This window comes from Athalia rosae, chromosome 1 (genome assembly GCF_917208135.1).
Source record: "Athalia rosae chromosome 1, iyAthRosa1.1, whole genome shotgun sequence".
In the NCBI taxonomy this organism is placed as follows: Eukaryota; Metazoa; Arthropoda; class Insecta; order Hymenoptera; family Athaliidae; genus Athalia; species Athalia rosae.
Window position 1 is genome coordinate 15,131,326 of NC_064026.1, and position 21,055 is coordinate 15,152,380.

At 40.2% G+C, this 21,055-nt stretch overlaps 3 protein-coding genes and 1 long non-coding RNA gene across 6 annotated transcripts in view; 2 read left to right on the forward strand and 2 right to left on the reverse strand.

Moving 5' to 3' along the window:
- Positions 1-9,418, forward strand: part of LOC110117257 — a 10,129-nt gene extending 711 nt beyond the window's left edge. The window contains exon 2 of one of the 2 annotated variants that reach the window (XR_007280157.1): positions 9,186-9,418. This is a non-coding gene — a long non-coding RNA (uncharacterized LOC110117257). Of the gene's footprint in view, positions 1-972; positions 5,833-9,185 lie in introns of those variants that run through there. The other variant, XR_007280156.1, reaches the window with a different exon arrangement.
- A 1,657-nt stretch (positions 9,419-11,075) lies between these two features.
- Positions 11,076-13,085, reverse strand: LOC105690657 (NADH-ubiquinone oxidoreductase 49 kDa subunit). The gene is made up of 4 exons (XM_012408655.3): positions 12,924-13,085; positions 12,245-12,672; positions 11,686-12,157; positions 11,076-11,606 (listed from the first exon to the last, which is right to left on the reverse strand). The coding sequence occupies exons 1-4, from the start codon at positions 13,022-13,024 to the stop codon at positions 11,201-11,203; spliced, it is 1,407 nt and encodes a 468-aa protein (XP_012264078.2). The 5' UTR covers positions 13,025-13,085; the 3' UTR covers positions 11,076-11,200.
- Positions 13,086-13,296: 211 nt separating this feature from the next.
- LOC105690457 lies at positions 13,297-15,396 on the forward strand. Its single transcript, XM_012408236.2, has 2 exons — positions 13,297-13,886; positions 13,964-15,396. The coding sequence occupies exons 1-2, from the start codon at positions 13,383-13,385 to the stop codon at positions 14,375-14,377; spliced, it is 918 nt and encodes a 305-aa protein (XP_012263659.2). The 5' UTR covers positions 13,297-13,382; the 3' UTR covers positions 14,378-15,396.
- On the reverse strand, positions 15,189-20,212 carry LOC105690666 (ankyrin-3-like). 2 transcript variants are annotated; one of them, XM_012408680.3, is made up of 5 exons: positions 20,009-20,212; positions 18,201-18,255; positions 17,076-17,660; positions 16,733-16,976; positions 15,189-16,341 (listed from the first exon to the last, which is right to left on the reverse strand). In XM_012408680.3, exons 3-5 carry the CDS (start codon positions 17,658-17,660, stop codon positions 15,773-15,775), a joined length of 1,398 nt encoding a protein of 465 aa, XP_012264103.1. In that variant the 5' UTR covers positions 18,201-18,255; positions 20,009-20,212; the 3' UTR covers positions 15,189-15,772. The 2 variants fall into 2 exon arrangements, with proteins under 2 accessions (XP_012264103.1, XP_012264102.1); XM_012408679.3 differs by lacking the exon at positions 18,201-18,255 and having other exon boundaries at positions 20,009-20,165.
- Between the last annotated feature and the right edge of the window lie 843 nt (positions 20,213-21,055).

Sequence of the window (21,055 nt, forward strand, 5' to 3'; positions counted from 1 at the left end):
ACCCAGAAACCTAGAGCATATCTAGGTTCTTCTAAGTATACAGCTATACGGACAGCCTCCCAGCGGCACCACTTACGAGAGTCGGTGATCTGTTTCCATTATAGAAAATCTCCTTCCTCGGATCATTTACCACCAAGCATGTTTCATCGCAAGCTGTACGCGTTGCACTCGTCGCTCTAAATTCTCTCGCCATTCGCATGTTCGATTGGGACTCGATGGCGGTGGATCTGTGCTCTAAAATGTCATAATTCCACAATTATGCAAATGGCGGCTCACGGGTACGCTTAACAATTTACGGTATCGAATAGATTTTGTTTCTCTTTCGACCGCCACCTCCGCACGACGGGGGTGGAGGGTGTAGCCCGGGGGGAGCGTTTCCCTCTTTCCCGGATAACGAAGACGGAGGGAGAAAAAATCGGTCTTTGGGAAGATCGAAATCGCGGTGTTCGCGCTCTACACTTGCGCATGTGGTGTGTGCGATACACGTTTCCAATGAAAGAACGTTATTGTGTCTTCGTGTGTTTTGAAGGTGATACGGCCTGCGGTGCACGCAGAATACACCTACTGCAAAGTGTAGCTTTCATCGGTGATGTAACTTCCGCCCCATGACTATAAGCGCATGGGAAAAACTCTCACCTCAAACGTATACGTACGCGTATGTCTTACGTACATGGATTATTCCGACGTAGGGTACGTACTATACTGTACGTGGTAGTATATCGTGGAAATCTGCAACTTCGATCGATCATTCGTACCAGCTCTCGGAACTGACCGAGGAAAGGGAAGCGTTATTGTGCGAAAGGAGAGAATTAGCGGCAAAACCATATGAACGTTTCAAAGTACGTCGAAATTCATTCTCATCGTCCAAAGTTTTTCACTATTAACACATCGTTATAGTTCGTATCTAGATTCTCAAGTTCATTTCCTGCATAGTTTTATCCTTATTTTCATTTAGTTTCTTGCTTTTCACAGAATGAACGGTTCTGCCATAGCGTACACCGTCTTACTGTCTTTTCTTAATGGAGTTTGGTGCTAATATGGCCGCCTCACGTTACGCATACTTCTTATTATAAGTACACGCTCGTAATAATCGAGTGCGTACAAGTATGATAATAATGATAATAATGACGACGATAATGATGACGAAGATTTTAACGATGATGATGATGATGATCTGCATTATGCGTCAACGAAGTGCAGCAGCCCATAGGAGGGTAGGAAAGTAATAAATATTTGAGAAAGAGCGAATAAATAAATAAAATAAATGATCAAAACGAGGAGGGAGAAATATGGATGGCGATCACAAACGCATCACGAACCCGTCGTTAAAACTCTGTGTAAGTTGCATACTCACGATCGAGTGCAGAAATTGTCGGCAAAAACTATTGGACAAGAAAAAAAAAAAAAAGAAGAAGAAGAAGAAGAAGAAGAAAATCCATAAGAACAAGAATATTCAAAATCATTTGAAACATTCCACTTGTTATGGTATATTTTTTATCCTTGAAATTACCAACTCTAATTATACATGCACGCGTCTGTATATCAGATCAGCGATGACGTGAGTTGAGTCGACGTTGAAAAAAAAAAAACAAAAAAAACCCACCAAATGAAAAAAAATCTATCATTCATAGGCCTTGTAATTAACCAGATTGATAAGTGTTACCTCGTTCCTGCACATACGTAATCCGTAAAATTTATTACATTCGATCTCACGGAGGTAATGCACATGAAGCCAAACATGGTTGAAATTGCGGTTCCAGCCAGTCATTGAATGTGAAAAAAAAAAAAGGAGAAAAAACACAAAAAATACTGTTCGTCGATCGAGATCACCTCGTGCGATCTTATTGTGAACCACCTTGATCATCGACGAGCGATCGGCACGGAGAAAATTCCACAAGGTTTACTCGTTTTATCGTAAGCGTTGGATTCAAGGTCGCTTTAAGGATGTCTGCATTATCGTTTCATTCGGTTCACCGTTAACGAAGGTTATTTTCCAAATAATTTCAGGTCCTTATTCGTACGGCGGTCAAAATTTTCTGAACGTATCTAGTTATATATTATGCATAATATAGAGAAAAATTCAAATTCACCCTTGACCAATAGGTCGGACACGGTTGTATAATTAGACAGGTAGGTATATATGCATAATTTTAACGATCGATGTTCCTAGTTTGCAATTTTTCTATTCATAAATAATAAATAATACAGATAACGATCGGGTGTTATCGGAATTCCGCAAACAATTGTCAACAGCGTGTATATACGGTGCAACCTACGCATCGTCTTTTTTGCTTGTTTTGTTTTTCAATTTTCTTTCTCCTGGACTTCACGCGGCCATTGTTCTATAATTGAAGAATCGGAGGTATTTATAGCCGCCTATCGAACACGCATAAAATACCGACGGTGTTGCTTCGTCGTATGTAACAATAATGGATAATGACAATGATTATTGTTATTGTTACGTTAAGTGACCCCATTCTTTTACAATGCGTCGGTCGTTTAAAGGCGTTACCTATACCGAACCTATACACCATGCAATAATGCACGCTGCAGCGTCGCGATAATCGCTAGAGATTCACCATTCACGATTCGTTTTATTCGAAATAATTCGACGCCCCGTGCGGATACGCAATGTCAACCTCGTCTCGTACTTCGTTTATCTTGTGCAATGTCGTACAAAATCGTCAACGATGTATCGACAACCTTTAACCACGCCGTGTATACGCACATGATCGATTCCCATTCGAAACCGAATGAACCGAGTGAGAAAACCTCCGTCCATGTACGATGGTCGTTATGTAATATCTCATTGTTATGTTTATGACCATCCGACATTTTTACCTTGGTATCTAATTGTTGCGTACACATATATATATCTATAATTCGCGTAAACGCGAATATAATGCTCTTGAGCGAAAATAGGAAAGAAAAGACATCGGTACGGTTGGTAATTGAATTAATTAATCGGCTATCAATTATCCTTGAATGAGACGAGAAAGAAGAAAAAGAAGAAGAAATTTGCGGCACAGGTGTGTTAGTTCGAAACGAAAATTTTACAATAAGCGTCGATGATGCGCTATTATTTATAAAATCAAAATAGATCGAATGATTTATTAAATACGCGATTAATTTACAATGCAACTACGTCAATGGACCGGTTTGACGAGAATCGTTTTTACCGATCGTTGAAAGGTTTTTTTTCGGTTTTTTCGTTTTGCGGGGGCAATTATCGTTTGAAATAACGTCCGAATATAATTGAGATGAAAATTCCTCGATTTTTCCTTCTTTCGTTAATCTCTCAGACGCGGATTTTCAACGCGGAGGAAAAAGATGGGAGAAGCCGGGAAAGATCCACGGTGTAATTAAACGCGATTTATGAACTTGAGCAACCGCGGGAGCGGCGCGCGATATTATGCAGATTGGACAAGCGCGAGAGAAAATTATCGCAATTCTCGTGCCGCAAGATCTGCAGCGGAGAAAAAAAATACACTTATCATACCCGCGTATACGGTGCGTATAGACGGGTACGCGCGATGCAATACACGACATCATATGGGAGAACTGCAATAATATGCAGTCAAGTAATTTTTGCTAGCGATACAATTGAGCAATAAAAATCATAATTTTCCATGGCAGAAACGTTGTAAATAATGGTAAAATAAATGGACAAGTAATAATAACGACTAACGCCCACTAAAATAAATTCAAATTTACAAGATACACGTGTAAACCGGGTGTATTAAACTCGGCATACGTATGGCATATAGCGAGACGATTAGCGCCAGATCAGATTTCGCAACTGAAACGAATAATCATGACCCTCTAAATCTATGAGCATACAAACTACGCTGACGATGATTTTTTATTCATATAAATACCCCGTATTTAAATGAATTTATAAAATAAACATCGTATACCTACTCGCCAATTTTCAACTAACAAGTATACCCAAATCCAATATGCGTGTACTTTTCTTTTCGGAGTCCATGATTGTTCACATGGCTAATTAACCGGTATTCGAGGAATTCTACAATAATTATAATAACAATTATATCGGCTGAATCGTATATAGTTACTCTACTGCAACGTAATTGGTCGTGAAATTTTCGCAATATCTACTTTACAATTTTGACAAGCCTTTGTACTCGTTAAAACATTACATTATACCCGTGCTATGACGCCCGCGCGTTCTCATACCTGTGCGAACTTTCAACTTTTAATTGGACACGCTCCAGACGAAATTAATAAGCTCATCTTGAGTTAACTCAAAATTGTGTCTAACTTTTTTGTCGATTTATTTATTTTTTTCTTTTGTTTATTTTGGTCAGAAGAGATTCGTGACAAAAAAAACCTACCGTCTTCACTACCAGGTACCACACCTTCGCTTTATTTATAGAAATAAAAGAACAAATTTGACAAAAAAAAAAAAAAAAAAACCCATATACTTGTGGCGCGCCATAACCTTGATTAATTTTACGTCGTCTATGCGACTGTAAAATTATATTCTCCTCGAACCTTGTCGTCCATCGGTCTTATAAGAGCCTGTTGCCCAACAACCTGTACGTCTAATACACACGTGTAGATTTTTTAAAGTTATTTTCACACCACAATTCGATTCACGCGTGATCAGCTGATTTTACATACCTCATCGCGTGAGTCGACTTGTATTATTTCTTCCGACTTTGACTTTTTCTCTTTCGTATTTTTTATTATCGTATTTTCACCCGAACATTCTTCGAGAAACTGTTTGAAGAATAGGGTGAATCGGAGGGTACCGGTATTTGGTGAAATTTTTTATTCTCGGTTACCCTTTTTTTTTACCGAATTCAGAAGAACGGTGTAGTCGTCCCTGCGTTGTGTTTTTTGTGAAAAATTTGAAAACGAAGATGAAAAAATTGGCGAAAATTGTGAACGCAGCCTTACGACGAAATTCAATTCGGTATGCGAGTTTATAAAATGCATGTTTCTTTTGGAGAGAAAAAAAAAAGAAGAAATAATCACGAACAACTTTGGACATCGCGTTCGTCGGCGGCACACAATGAATACTGCGATTGTGACCCTGACCCAGGAGACAAACTTGGAAGGTATGGCCACGATTTCATCCATCAGCTAGTACCCACCGTCCATCCGTCCTCATTGTCAGTCAACCTGCCACACATAAATAATGTAGACTACGAAGGTTTTATCCTCTACTTACTAACTCATTTATTTTTCTTCATTCTCAAGTGCGGTTGATAAAGAGTGCACACGCACGCCCGCTAACCACCGATCTATTCTGCGCGCGGTTCAAATTTTCAATCTCCCACACATCGTGCCGGTCACGATTCTCTTTTTTTCGACGCTGCAGCGGCATCGTAATGCTGCATTCTTTCGGTCAAGTTTAAACCAAATTTGACACATTGAAACCTTGAAGCGAATGATATTCATCCTGCAATTATTGATCACGCAAACGTTAATGAAAATACGATTACTTGTAGTTTGCTTTTTATTTTTTATTTCTTTTTTTCATCCTCTCTGCCCATCGAATAATATCAATCCATAAAATGAATGGTTCCATACCTTTATTTGTTGAAAAACAAACAAAATTAGACTAGAAATAATAATAACAATAAATGAATAAATGAGCAGTATCCATATCTCGTCGGGACGGGAATATGAACTTTTTGCGAGGCCAGGGACAAATTGTTTCGCGAGGTCGAACCGAAAAAGGGGGAGAAAAAGTGAAAAAAGCCAAGAACAAAAAAATACAAAATTCAAAATGGAGAAAAAAATTTCGAACGCTAATTATTCGAAGGTTTTCGTTGGGGCATCGAACCACCGCGTGAAAAAGTTTAAAAAAAAAAAAAAAGGATTAAAAAAATCAACCGGTTTTACCGGGGGATTTTGAGTATATTAATATTTGAGTAAGAAAAAAAATATCATTCCAAGATCATTGAAATTTGGTTTTCCCTTATCGTTTTTTTATTTTTTATTTTTATTCTCAATATAACGACGGTATGTAGAAGCGAGGCAAATTCTTTTCAAACATTCAATAATATTGTGAAGTTATACGTCGAGTCGAAGAGTTTATTTATCCACCGTAGGCACGAAATATTTATTTAAAATAAATCGGTAAAAAGAGAAAAAACGAAAAATCTAAACATCGTTCACTTCACGGTAAGGTCTAATTTTTGAATGACGCGTTTTTAAGATGTATCATAGGTAGGCAGACATACCTATGTAGATATAACTTCCATAAGTATATAATTTTAATGGGACAACGCAGAATGACGAGTTGTGCAAACGATGACGAACCGAAGTTATATTCGAGTCATTATAAATGCTGCGTGCGTATAATTCGCGGGGCGGATTGAAAAATTGTGCGCTTAAGAGACAAAATATCCCGGCCGGAAAATGACTAACCTTTACTCGACAACTTAGGACGAAGGTTCAACGTATGGTACGACCTTCGGTCGCTCCTGCCGCCGCTGCCGCTGCACAAATGAAAACGTGATTTAGCTCACATCCATGGTGAATTTCGCGAAAAAGCAGACCTTCTTTTCGTCACGTATACCGCAGATAAGATTTTTTTTGTTTCTCAACGTATCTCCGCGGATGCCTTTCTTTTTCGAGGTTTACAAATATTCGTACAATGTACGTACGTCACGTGCGTATACCAGGGAATCGCATTGCGATGAGAAAATGCTAGAAAAATTTACCTTACCGCGAATATCAGCGCGCGGATATTCGGACCAATGAACAAATGAGATAAAACAAAATGGACGACCATATGCCCGATCATCGCCGCGATAATCTACGACGTTTATAACGTACGGTAGGTTAATTCGTTCGTTGCAAATTGTAAATCAGGGTTAACGGTTCGAAAATTTCGACAAAGTATTCGGGGCAAAACCGTTTGCGCAACTCGAGAGAAAAAAAATTACACCACCGCCGCGTATGTATTGGTATACGAGTGTGGTCTATCCGCACTTCTATTTGCCGAACCGGGCGCGGTGCGGATCGCGTGTTTAAATTTGAATTTTTTCCCTTCATGAATTATAAATTAACGATATATATATATATATAAATTTTATTAATCGGTCGACTCAAAATATGACGTTAATGAATTTGACACGAGCGACAATCATCGAGATCCGATTCGATCGATTTTATATTTTCTTCATTTTTTAAAAAAAAAACAAATTTGAAAAATAAAGTCGCGCGAATACGGAAAAGAGAAGATAAAAATTATTCGCTGCACGTACGAATAAAAACAATGATAAATCGCTTTCAGTTGACCAACAAATCAATAACGAACAGACACGCACACACCGAATAGCTCTTGGACATATGCAGGTAAGTAGGTAAATCGCGACCCGTCTCCATTTATGTACCTGTGTATGCGATATTATTTCTCGCTAGATCATGGAAGCTGTTATTCATAATCAATATAATTACCCCCCTTCGAATCCCCGGAAGAATTTTTTTTATAGGTGCTAAGTGATCACGAATACGCCTGAAGTGAGAGAACAAAGATCAAGGGGATCGGATCTTCGATAGTTTAATCCTTCGTAAATGGCAATAAAAAATTCCAGGGACTTACAAAAACTTCACCCTTCCTATTCCTGGACAATCGTAGTCCAAGAACGACGATAAACGCGGGTACGTCCGGTTGGGTTAGGTCATTTATCCCGGTTCAGAAGTAAAAATTAGAGAAAGCAGGCCTCCGCCCACTTCAAATAGTTATACCGGTACATATATACCTACAGGAATACCAGAAACTGTTTCACCCAGGTACTTGGAATTCAAGAGTTTTAATTCCAGGTAGGCGTTTATTATATTTTTAGGATCGATCGTTGAACCCTCAGCGTAACAAACGGAATATCGTGGGCGGATAGGATCGAGGATGTGCACCAACATTGTCATTTTATGGGGACAATGATCGAACGAGTAAATCTTGTATTAAAAATTCCGCTTTTATTATCACCGCGAGTTTCTCCCTATGGTATACAACTAAAATGCATATGGTATATATATGTATACATATACATACCCGTGTACATACGCTTACAATACATAATATAAATAATTCCCTCGTTACTCATTCAATTTATGTGCATAACGGATCAGCGAGCTGTACATGAAATTGCATGCAAACCGATGAGAGAACCGCGACGTGCGATGCAGAATAACGTGAGATTCGCACCTATGACGTTATAAAGTTATAATTCATATAAATGAAAGGAAGATTTCACGCTGCGTGCCGCATCCCGAGTATACCTGGTACAGTGTGTATGAAAAGTTAGAAAATTCTTTTATTATGAAAAATCTCATTGCGGCACATTACCGTATACGTATAACTATAAACACGTGTGCATAACGAAGCGGTGATCGGTTGTGCAATGTAATTGTTACAGAAAAAATAAAACGAATGAAAAAGAAAAAAAATTTATACAATTGTGGCAAGTGACAGGTTCGGTGTAGTTGAGCTGCAAGCGGTAACGCAGCGTACCCAAATTAGAAAACTTCTGACAAAAATTTGACGAGAAAATTGTACGTTTCTTCGTTGCACCGGGCATATCACGACGGTGATGCAACGACCGATGGTTTTACCTGCCGGAAATTTTTTTCAACGTCGAAATTTTCCGTTACTGAAAATGTGAAGTTAATTTATCTGTTTATTCACGTTGTTAGACGAAATTTATTCTGAAATCGAACGGAAGAGCGTACGTAATTCTTACGGCGAACGGAGAAGTCCTTGGCCAATAACGATATCAAGTTGGACGTTTGCGATTCAGGGAAAAGAAGTGACAGATTTTTTTTGGGTCAACTAAAAATCTCATGAATGAATTCGACGACGGTTACGCTAATTAGTCATATTTGCGTTAATGAGGAATTAATCTGACCCCGCAATATGCCCCAAAGGGATAGATGAGATGGCAGCCTTATAAAAACATCGCGTTCTTCTACTACGATTGTTGTGTACGTGCATCGTTTCAATTCAGATGAGCTTCAGATTCGGATTGAAGTTTGCCCGATTTTGCCGAATCATCTGATGCCTTCTTGCGATCGTACTAATATTCTCGCGTGTTTATGCGCCCTAATGATCCAACAATTTCTCAGAATTAATCACGGATGTGATATAATTCTAGTAATTGTAATGTTTTCTATTTATTATTCAAGATTTTTTTATATTTCTTTCTCAGCGGAGAGGGCAACAGCTATTGACGAGTAATTTGGATGAAGAATTATTTGTGGAAAAATAGTTCGCGGTGTAACTCAATTCATATACCTATATTTCGTGATCATATACGTACATTATATATATAAACCGTAAGATTGACCATTCGCCAAAATTGCATTTATGTCGGCAATTTAGATTTTATTTTTAATACTTGATTAAAATAAATATGGCAATTTTGCTATCTTCTATTATCCATTTTATGTGTTTTAATTAAAATCCGCCGGGCGAAATAAAAAAGTCGAAAACAGTTCGATAATTATTTCGATAAAAATGTTTTTGATATTGTGACATAAACTCGTTATCTGCTGTCCAACTATGGAATTGTTGCAAACCTGCAGCTCGCGCAATGTTTTAGATAAAATCCATCCTTCTCAACATCAATCAAATACAATGTTTTGAGCGAGAGAGATCAATAAGTAGTTTCATTATTATTATTTGTTTTTTCACGGAATGTGCTCGATTGACTGCTTTCTGATCAACAGTAAATTTTATTACCATAAGACAATTATTTTAAATGCATCGAGATTCTTCGCCGGTTAAAGCACGGTAATTGAAACATCATTAATGGCGATTGATGATGTGAGCATATGTGAGTAGAACTATAATCGGCGGGATACTTGAAACGTTGAAGATTTTGAAAGGTCAAATTTTTATTTATCCGTCCGAATTAAATTCAAAATCGCAATCAAATATTGTTCACTCGGTGCAGCAGTAAATCGCGCGGTAAGATAACCACATTTATTTCTGGGACGCGTGAAGATGGTCGTGCAGCTTATTTGTAAAAAAATGTTAAACACGTCAAATTAGATATTCGAAAACTTGTCGAGTTTCATTTGCTCTTATTCTGGGGTGGAAGGATCTCTTATACAGATAAATGTACAAGGGTTTTCAGAATTCGTAAGGCAACAAGATGCTGAACGACGTTTTGGCTGCCCGATTTTTATCGGGATAAGAAATTTTTCAATAAGTATAAGTAATTTATTTTGCGGTCTGTCGTCGAAGTGGGAAATTATTCGTTGCAATGAGATATTAAAATAATGTGCTAATGTACAGATGAAAGGTTCGATCATATTATTCTGAAATGGACGTGTCGCAACGAATGTTCCATTCGCACAGTAATCTGTATTAGTATGGAAAACTCAGTTTTAGTATGTTAATACTTAATTAGCCGGTATATGAAGGCGTAAATATTTTTCATTTGCAAGGTCCTACAAAAGACATTATATCGGAGTAATCAGTATCCCAACTGGAACCTTGATTGCTACATTCCACTTTAAAACCAGTTCAATTTCAATAACTCGATCTGGTCTGAAAATTACGTACAAGATTCGCCGCAACCTGTTATTTGAATAGATTATAAAATATTGATCATGGATCCTTTACACACTGGAAATCTCATGCCCTCCAGGTATTTGTTGAGCGATTTGAATCATTTATTAATTGAAAGATAAAAAGGTAGAAAATATAATTACGCCTTCGAATCGTGTCGAAATTCTAATTACCCTGCACATGCTTACCAATCGAGAAGTTGAGAGCGGCTATTCGATCTCGTGATGGCAGCACCATACGGGCATAACGCCAGTCGCGGCAAAACGATTCGAACGGAAAGCCGCGAATCTGGCTCCAGAGGGTCTCCAGTCTACCGCGATTCCACCACATCAGAGTCACCATCTACTGTCAATTACATTCCTATGAAGAGAGTGAAAATTTCAGGAAATGGTAACAGAAATTCGAAATTTTCGACACGAAGTAAGTTTACCTGAACATTGCCTCTTAAAAACCAACATTTTTTAGGACAATATCACAGGTATGGAAAATTATCGGAGTATAAAAAATAACGTACATCATCATATCATTTACCTACAAAAAACATGATCGGTTTTTTCTTTTTTTAATTCATGGATTTAGTTACTGGTAATTTTCCAAATACATAAATTACTCGTCCACTGTATCGAACTATATACAACTCAAGTGGACTCATCGATCAATTTCGCCGAATACTACATCTAGGGTACCGATGATGGCTACAATATCCGCCAGCATGTGCTTTCTTCCGATCATGTCCAGCGCTGATAAATGAGCAAAACCAGGAGCTTTGATCTTGCAGCGGTAGGGCTTGGAACTTCCATCGCTGACGAGATACACGCCAAACTCTCCCTTAGGGGCCTCGATAGCTGTGTAGGTGGCACCCGGAGGTACCTGGTAACCCTGGCTGAAGAGCTTGAAATGATGAATGAGTGCCTCCATGCTAGATTTCATTTCGGCACGAGCTGGGGGTGCTATTTTAGCATCGTCTGTACGAATTTCACCAGGTGGCATCTGGTTCAAACACTGGTGAATGATGCGCAGCGACTGCCGCATCTCCTCAACACGGCAGAGATATCTGAAATTTTCACAAAGAGCATTGTCAACTCCTGAAATGATTGAAGCTCGAACAAACAAACGGACATTTGGTTACGTACCTATCAAAACAATCTCCTTTTGTTCCGATTGGCACGTCAAAGTCGACCAAATGATAAGCGTCATATGGTTGGGCCTTTCTCAAATCCCACTTTATTCCAGAGCCCCGTAACATGACACCACTGAATCCCCAATTCAGTGCATCTTCGTACGAGACTACCCCAACATCTATAGTACGCGCGGTCCAGATCCTATTTTCCGTTAAAAGATCCTCCACCTCATCTAAGCGTTGTGAGAATTTAGAACTGAAGTCGTAGATGTCATCCAACAAGCCTAATGGCATATCAAGAGCGACTCCGCCTGGTCTAATATAGGCTGCATGCATACGAGCACCGCTCACACGTTCGTAAAATTCCATCAGCTTCTCCCGCTCCTCGAACAGCCAAAAGAAAGGCGTGAGAGCTCCAACATCCAGTGCATGTGTACCAATAGCCATGATGTGATTCAAAATACGTGTGATTTCAGCAAAGAGAACTGTTGAAAGATCAATGTAATAAGTAATGAGGATCAACAGAGGTTCATTGTTGTCTTCGAAATGTAATGACGCTGTCAAACACTCACCGCGTATATATTTGGCACGAAGCGGAACATCGATGTTAAGCAATTTTTCAACAGCTAGTGAATAGCATTGTTCGTTGCACATCATTGACACATAATCGAGTCGATCAAAATAAGGCAACGCCTGAGTATAGGTCTTGTATTCAATTAATTTTTCAGTTCCACGATGCAAAAGTCCGATATGAGGATCAGACCTGACCACGACTTCTCCATCCAGCTCGAGAACTAGACGCAAGACACCGTGAGCGGCTGGATGTTGTGGTCCAAAATTCAGGAACATATTCTGTACTGATTTTTCTAAGGGAGGTGTAAGCGTGTCCCTAAAGGTCAACGGATATTGCGATGTAAACTCATCTGGATACATCACAGGCCCACTAAATTTTTTCAGGTATTCCGCATCAGGACACCACTGATGAGCATCTCTCTTTCGACTGTCAATTAAAAAATGTTATCATGAACTCCTCGTCTATTATGTCAGGTACAAAAAAACCGATAGAGAATACCAGTAATAAATTTAAATCAGTAATCTCAGAGTCCAAGAGGTATGATGTGAGTGAAGATATAGAAAAAGAGAAACATAATAGCAATCATAAACCAAGAAACACTTTAAGGTTATAATTGGGTTACATAATACTTAGTCGCAATAGAGAAATATCACGATTAATTTCAGGATGAATCTTACTTCGCAAAGTTAAGCGGAGCTCCATATTTAAGTAGGATATTTCCAGTTGACGGAAAACCTGCTGATTTTCTCAAGACGGTCCCCAAAACCGCGGCAGCCATGTTTGTCGAGGTCCCGTCTGCTGCATTGGAGTGACGTCGTTACGACCGTCTGCTAACTGCATTCTATCTCGAATTTACTCGATCGGCACGTCAACTCTTCTATCGACTATCGTCCGTGAATTTGAATTTTGATTTAATGTTTGCGGTCAACGACGCCCGGTCCAGCGAATTTTCTGTACGTGATTGAAATATTCGGATATAGCCAAGCCGAGTATCGCAGAGAGACGAATTACAAAAGATGACCTATTTCCCTGTTTGGTGAAAAAAAAACGATGCTCAATTGTTTAATTGATTCCCATCTCATCGGGGTCGCCATGGGGATACTCTGGTGTTGTTTCGAGTGTATAGCGCAACGTAAATGGTTCTCCCATTTATCGTGTTGCGATTCTTCGGGAAAGTTGATTTCCATACGATGTCCTCAGGACAAAAATTGGTTAATTTGAGCGGGAATTCAATACCGCAAGAATGCGTACCGGAATGGGACGAAAAGAGCACCACAGCACTGATCCAGATGTATAAAGAAAGAAAGTGTCTGTGGGACACTACCCATGAGTTTTACAAAAACCGTCGATTGCGCCGGGAGGCTCTTACCGAAATGGCAAATAAGTTCAACTGCTCCTTGGCTGACGTTGAAAAAAAGTTATACATGCTGAGAAGTTCATTCCGAAAAGAATATCGCAGATGGAATTATGCGAAACTCTCAGCAGGCCCAAACAACTCAAGTTTGGTGCGGAAACCTCAGTGGTTCGCGTTGGACTTGCTCATGTTTTTGAAGGACGACGTTCTTAAGAAGTCTTTTCAGACTCCACTCAATCCAATCGACCCTTTCGAGAACAGCGTCATTAACGACATTAATAGCACGGTAAATGTAATTCTAGATTTTAATACAAAAATTCCTATGGTGTACGATTGACCGTTTATTTTATCGTCCATTTTCAGGATCTTCAGAACGTATTCTACTACGACAGTGAGAACAGTACGTTGACTCCATTGGAGCCCGGAGAGGTAGCCTTGGATTATAATTTGCAGCAAATTCAAGTCCCCGAGACATTGAAGCAATCACCGGGATCAGCTGTAAAAAGAAATTCGAATAACGGTGAACCGACTCTGCTAGAATTAACAAGTAATAAAAAACCGAGAACACGTGACGCCGAGGATCCAAGGATACGATTAATAAAAGCCAATGATGTTCAGGAGAAAGACGCATTTTCTGCGTTCGGTAATTTTGTCGCAGAAGAACTAAGGAATATAAAAGACAGCAGTCAAGTCCAGCTGGCCAAGCTAAGAATTCACCAAGTGCTATTCGACGCTACACGGAGTTTTTTGAAGGTTCCTATTCCTAGATTATTGTAAATGGCGTCACGAATTTCAACGACGATCGGCCTGCGCTTTATTCACCAAAACCCCGCACTTGTATCTCAGTGAATAAATGATATTTTAGCACTGTTGCAAACTTAAACCTCGCTAACATTCAATTTCAACCACTCCTCGGAACTTGGATATTGGAAGGTAATTTTCCAATCCATTGCAAAACTTTTCGCAGCGATCCGAATGAGGTGCAGCTGTTCTTTTGATTTTCCGTCGATAAATTCAAGATACTACCGTCATCTGGAGGCCACAAAAATCTATATGCATCAACTCTACGATGGATATTCGCTGGTTGCACCTGTATGATTTCTACGAACGCCCACGCGTCACGCATAAAGATTTACTCATGGGCGATTCCGTTTCTTCACTTGTCGAGGGTACTGCCAAAAGTTTGACGTAAGCTACGGTATTGGGGTTGCTATTTCGAGGTAGAAAAGAAGATTGTCGCACCACGGTCCAATGGCATTTTACCGGGTCCGCGCACAGCTGGTAGCCAAGTGCAACACATCCGATCCAAAAACCAGAAGCGATCGCGTGTGACTCTGAAAAAAGCGTGTAATTGAAACTCGAATCGAACACCAGGTATTACGACGATCCACACTCTGTAGAATTGGCGCTATAAGATCGTTGATTACTTTTCTTTTCGGACTTTTGTTTTCTTTCAAAGAAGCTTCGAATACCAGCCAGTCATATTTCGATGATGCGTCACTTTTTTTCTATCGTTTGAAGTAGCGTTATCGCTAAACGGTATTACGACACCGAGGACGTAACGTAATGACGATAAAAATTCTTGCTATTAATTTAAAATTGATATTTATTAAACTAATTGTTTGCGGTTTATGTACAGGTAAAAAGGTAAAAAATTAAATAGATTCGTTATAACACCGTGATTGGTAAATTACCCGCATACTGACTGATTACGTCGAATTACAGGTCGTTAAGCGGATGCAATAATTTGTCGCACCTATATCGTGTAAGAGCATGTTACCCATCAACGAATGCAACTATCAAACATGGCCGCTAAAAAATACGAGCAAATATATTATGCATGCAAGGATAAATTCTTCTTTTTTTTCTATCTTTCGTTCAATCATATACGATCTCGGAAATAGTAAAAATAATCAAAATTGACAGTCTAACACAGCCTTTTTTCATCCTCAGTGGGACCATGCGAGGGGCATCTTGGCTTACAGGTAGTGTCCTCGTGACACGCGAAGCTTAAGCAAAAAGGTCCGGATGAAAGTTTATAGTATTAAAATTTCGACCGACTGCCGAGAAAAAACTATAACGAGAATGTAATTTATAAATTCTTGGTGTTTTCTCAGGTACGGGTTCGACGTTCCCTCGTTTCGTATGCCTATACTTCGTGACAGTCGACAATTAAATTTTAAGCCCTCGGCAAAAATCGTAAAGTAGATAACGATGAAGTGACTGTGGAAGTTGGAGTCGGCGGACTATTTTCGGAAGTCCTGGGCCGCACAATTTCCGGACGATTAAACGAGCCTGATGCGTCAGCGGGAGCGGCGTTTGGGCAGCTTCCATGACCAGGGCTCTCTGGGCGTCCGTGAGGCTGCTAGATCTGCGAATCATGCAAGGATCGAAGCTCTCCGCAGCTTCCAATAGTGCGCGAAGAAGGAGCGGTTTGTCGGCGGTATTTTGCAGGGAATTTAATATGCCGTGAGGATCGCGGTACTGAGTCTTTATCACGACTCTGGCACCGTATTTCAGAAGCAGAGCGACCACCTCCACCGATGGATTTTCATTAGACGCGACGTACTCGGCGAGAACGGGGCGAAGCGCCGGACCCTCGTCGCTACGGATCACCAGATTAGGATCTGCGCCACGTTCCAGCAGCATGCAAAGAATTTCCAAACGATTTGGGATATTGTCGGCGCAGGCGACGTGCAGGGGAGACCCTATGATCGGCGACGATGCGTTCACGTTTGCTCCTGAAACAAAAACGAAACAGAAAAATGCGTCGTCCGAATAATTTGCTCTTCCGTTACATCGACCGCTTCCTTATTATTTCAGTTGTTGGATCCTCTTACCCGTCGCACGGGAAGTATAAAAAGTTAGGCTGCAAAACGGAGGGTGGGATGTGAGTATTTTTAGACAACACTTCCGAGCAAATTTTGCTCCTGTGTACGTCGAGAAACTTAGAAACAATTAGAAAAAGTAATCCGTGACTTTTCAGTTGATCAATCACCAGTGTAACGAGTACGGCGTTGATACCGAGCCAAAGTGGACGAGAATTAACGAGTTGGAAACAAATTCATTGGCGGATCGAGCCGGTGCAAAGTAACGAACACCATCATAGATTTGGACCTATCGAACGCTCACCCGCATCTAAGAGCATCCCAACAATACTCGGGTCTCCCTTAAGTATGGCGAGGTCCAAGGCTGACGGCTTCTGATAATCCGGTCCCAGGTCTAGACGAGCGCCTTGCTTCAATAGCAGATTTATCACATCTGGATCACCTCCAAGAATGGCGTAATGTAAAACTGTCCGATAATCGTGTCTAGCGTCGGCGTAATCGTTCACGTTGGCCCCGTAGCTCAGCAAAAGTAACACCGACGTCACTCCCTGAAAATAAAATGAGGAGAAAAAACGCCAAACTAACAATTGTACATTTCACTTCTCACAGCCGTCGAAGCAATAATTTTCGATCCCGGCGTATCTCACCTGCGGCAATCGGGCGGCTTTCATCAACGGCGTAAGTCCAGCTCGATCCCTGGTGTTCGCAAGAGCTCCGAACGTCAGGAGGAGCTCCAGACACTCGAGGTCGATCGGCGACACGAGATTGATCTCGGAACCGAAGAAGTATCGCTTGTTGGGATTAGCGCCGTGTTCGAGTAGAACCCTGGCCACCTCGATGTGCCTGTTCCTCAGGGCGAGTCTGAGAGGTTCGTCGCATAGCATCGTCCTTGGAAAAAGTTCGCCGGTGTCGAGGCGGTGATCGACTTTTGCCCCGTGTTTCAGAAGGAGCTTGACCAAATCGAGGTAGCCATGTTCGGCTGCTAGGTGGAGGGCCGAGTATCCGCACTCGTCTATGGCGTCGATGTCGGCACCGCGTACGAGTAAGAGTTGTGCGGCTTCCTCGTACCTCTGCCAAACAGCGTAGTGCAAAGGTCGAAGACCCTGGGTTACGGGCTCGTTTGGCTTTGCACCACACGCGAGGAGGATTCGAATCTCGTCTAGTGTTTGCATGCGAATTATAGAGTCGGCTAATTCGCGCTGCAAAGGGTTGGCTATGCACTCCGCCGGCATCTGTGGATTGCGAAAAAAAATATTGCTTCATTAGATTAATATGGACCGTACAGAAGTGGGGAGGGGGGGTGGGGTGGAGATCAGAATAGCAGTGATGACGATTCAGGTTAATGCCATTTTTGGGCCTCCCCGGGGCGGCTGCTTCGTTTTAAATTCATTTCATTCAGCCGACAGCGTAATCGAAATGTTCGTGACATTGATCTTAAATGCATATTAGAACAATGATGAAACGCGGTTCGAATGATCTTGTACACTCGGTGAATTTCTATATTCTTTCATTGAAGATTCGCCGTGTTAAAACTTTGGTTAAAACAACGATAAAGAAGTAGAATCGATATTTTGTTATTGAATGTAAAAAATGATTTCTCTGGCGATAAGTGCGATAATGATGATGAGACGTATTAACAATAAGTATGATGTACGTGCGCGTTGATTCTAGCTCTCTGAGTTAATGATCATTAATCATTTTTCAATACTCTGATGTCAGAGCATGCAGGCATTCGTGCATTTTATTCACTTTCCAATAAACAGTATACGCACTTTGATATACTTATATATTCCTATCAACCGCTTATTCACGTAAAAACCAAAAGATCTGAAATGTCAAATAGAAAGTACATTATTAGAAAGAAAAGAAATAACAATGATGATTGAATAAAATTAATCCAGTCTCGAGTACCGATCGAATCATTTCATCCTTTGTAACAACAAAGTCACCCTCCATGACCCACCCGCACGTGTAAACAAAATCATCTCCTCACATTGTCTACGTTAGCACTCGTCTAAAAATAAGATACGCGGAAAAAAGGAAGACGCAAAAGTGCAAAACAATATACAGGTGTGGTGGGGGAAACTTTCTGCAGACAAATCGGCGCCCAAGTGCGTTCAACTTTTTAATTTTTGTTCGCTGTCAAAAATAAATTAAAAAAACATACGCGCTAGACGGAAAAAACTTTAACACAAGATGATGTCCCCGGAATTCATGGATGTCTACCGTACGCACGGATTTCGACTCGAAAACAAAAATAGTACACGTACAGCGTATTTATAAAATCCGAGGGAATCCCCGAAAGTTCCCCTCCCCCCTGCCCCCCCTTTTTTTCATCACGTGCGCGAGGAGTGCAGTTTTTGTGTCGGTCGAGTATACAAGTTGTTTTGTTTTGTTTTGTCTTTTTTCAAATAACGCTAAATCTGAAATTTGTAAACGTACGTTATAAGCAAACCGTGAGATCGTGTCGCTCCTTGACCCTTGTTACTGAAATAAATTCTTATTCGCGGGAATCACGAACCGCTTTCGCTGTGTCTTTGGAAGCTTTCAGCTTTCGGGTTTCAAGTCACAACAGAATCAAGTGCCAAAATCATACGGCCGCCAAAAAGAAAGACCGCGTAGCTACCGGAAACTCCGAGATGCGGTAGATTCACGTCGCGATTTAGTAGAAGCATAGTTATAACGGTCGAAGCTTTTTTTTTTTGTTGTGTCTTACTAATTTCCATTTTCTCTTCATCGTGTTATAGCCAACAATGAGTAGACTTCTTATACCCGCGGTCGTGGACATCCACATGCCAATTTAAACCTGCCAAAAACGCACATCTTAGCCCGCTTGCGATTGACCTCCGGCGTATTTGCAACCCCGCGGATTTTTCTACGCGTCCAAAGGTATCGACGACGATCAAGTTTTACGTAAATTATTCACCCGAAGTAAAACTCGATTCGAAAGAACTTGAATTCGAAAATATTTGCTTTGAAAATTTTGCAAGAATTTCTTAGACGCGATCAACGTTTAGTTTATTCGGTCAACAATTTATTATCATTATTAACAACGTAGTTTGAACGAACTAGATTCCACTTCTGGTCCCATTTTGTCTGTTTCAAATCCTACGATGATATTTTACTCAAACACGTTGCACGTAAAATCTGTCATCCCTATGTTCGTAACATGTGTAGGGAGCAATTTGTCACAACGATTGTTGACATAAGAAGGTTCGCACAACCCGGTAAAAAATAAATTCACATTTCACATCTGAAATTTTTTTAAAATTATTCGAATTAATAATTTATTCGACTGTAACAATAACAATAAAAACAATAACGGCCATTATATGCTTTATATACGGATTTGACAGCGTGCTAAAACCAGAAACGTCGAAGCAGATTTTCCACGGGGTGAAAAAAATGAGAAAAGAAACAAAAAAAAAAAAACAAGAGAAAACCAGACACAGCTGTAAACGAATCGACTGACTGAAGAAGGTCGAGGTCATTGCGCGCGGGAATCGATCACGCAACCTGGTAGCAGGTATATAGCTAGCTGATTATTAAATATGATTGGAATGATCTTTTGTTTACTTACATCAAAGATAGTGCGATGTTCCAGCATGAAGAATTAATGTTATGAACTGCCTTCTTCGGCGGAAAGTCGGTCCTATTTAAAGCTTTGAACGGCAATTCGTCCGAAAATAACACAAAGGGATCACGAGGGCTAAAGAGCGGTGGAGCCTGCGCCGCGGCGCACACGCGCGTCGCGACGCCCCTGCTACGCAATTTTTCGCGCGCAATGTCTTTTTATTTCGGATTGAGGCGCGCAGCGTTTCTTTCAGCTATTGAGGATCGCGCGAATATCGTTATTGTTTTTCAGTTGATTTTTATCCTTCGGAAATTTTACGTTTAAAATAGAAATTGTAAACAATGCGCGATAGGCCGATGTGCGTCGCGCGATCAACATCGTCTATGAAGCGCCATTCCATTACGATACAGCAAATTTTATTTCAATCAATTTTCGTTGATTCGTTCGCGAACCAACCGAGTTTCATAAAATAATTTCACGAGCCGTACAACTGAATAATGAAACCACTCGGCGATTTTCTTATTGTTATTTATCCTACGAGGTGTAAAAGTGATTGCGAAGTTAAAAGTTTCATTGCGATGTACCGCGAAATAAATATTATCTGTTTATCATTCCAATAAATTGATTTGAAACTTTCGTAATATCTTTCTATCCGATTCGCTGAATTTAATAAGCTTCAGATATCAATGACCATCTATAATGTATCTTCAAAATCGAAATCCTATAGTGAAAACAAACGTTGTTTGTTCACTGCACGATTTCATGGATTAGATAATAATACCGCTCAATAAATAGATTTGACAATTTTAGTGTTGAAATATATTATTTTATACATCGCATATAATGCAGTCAAGATGACAATCCGCTTGGTGACGTCATTTCATTTGTTTAATTGAACCTTTATTAAAGCTACTTATGCCGTATACTGTCTCTATAGTTGAACCACTTAAGGTTAATTTATTGTTTCGCGTGGTTCGTAATGAGTTAAATATACGTGAGCCTGATGCGGATCATTAGATGCAGGGAAAACTTCTGGCTCTGATAATTTTGGAG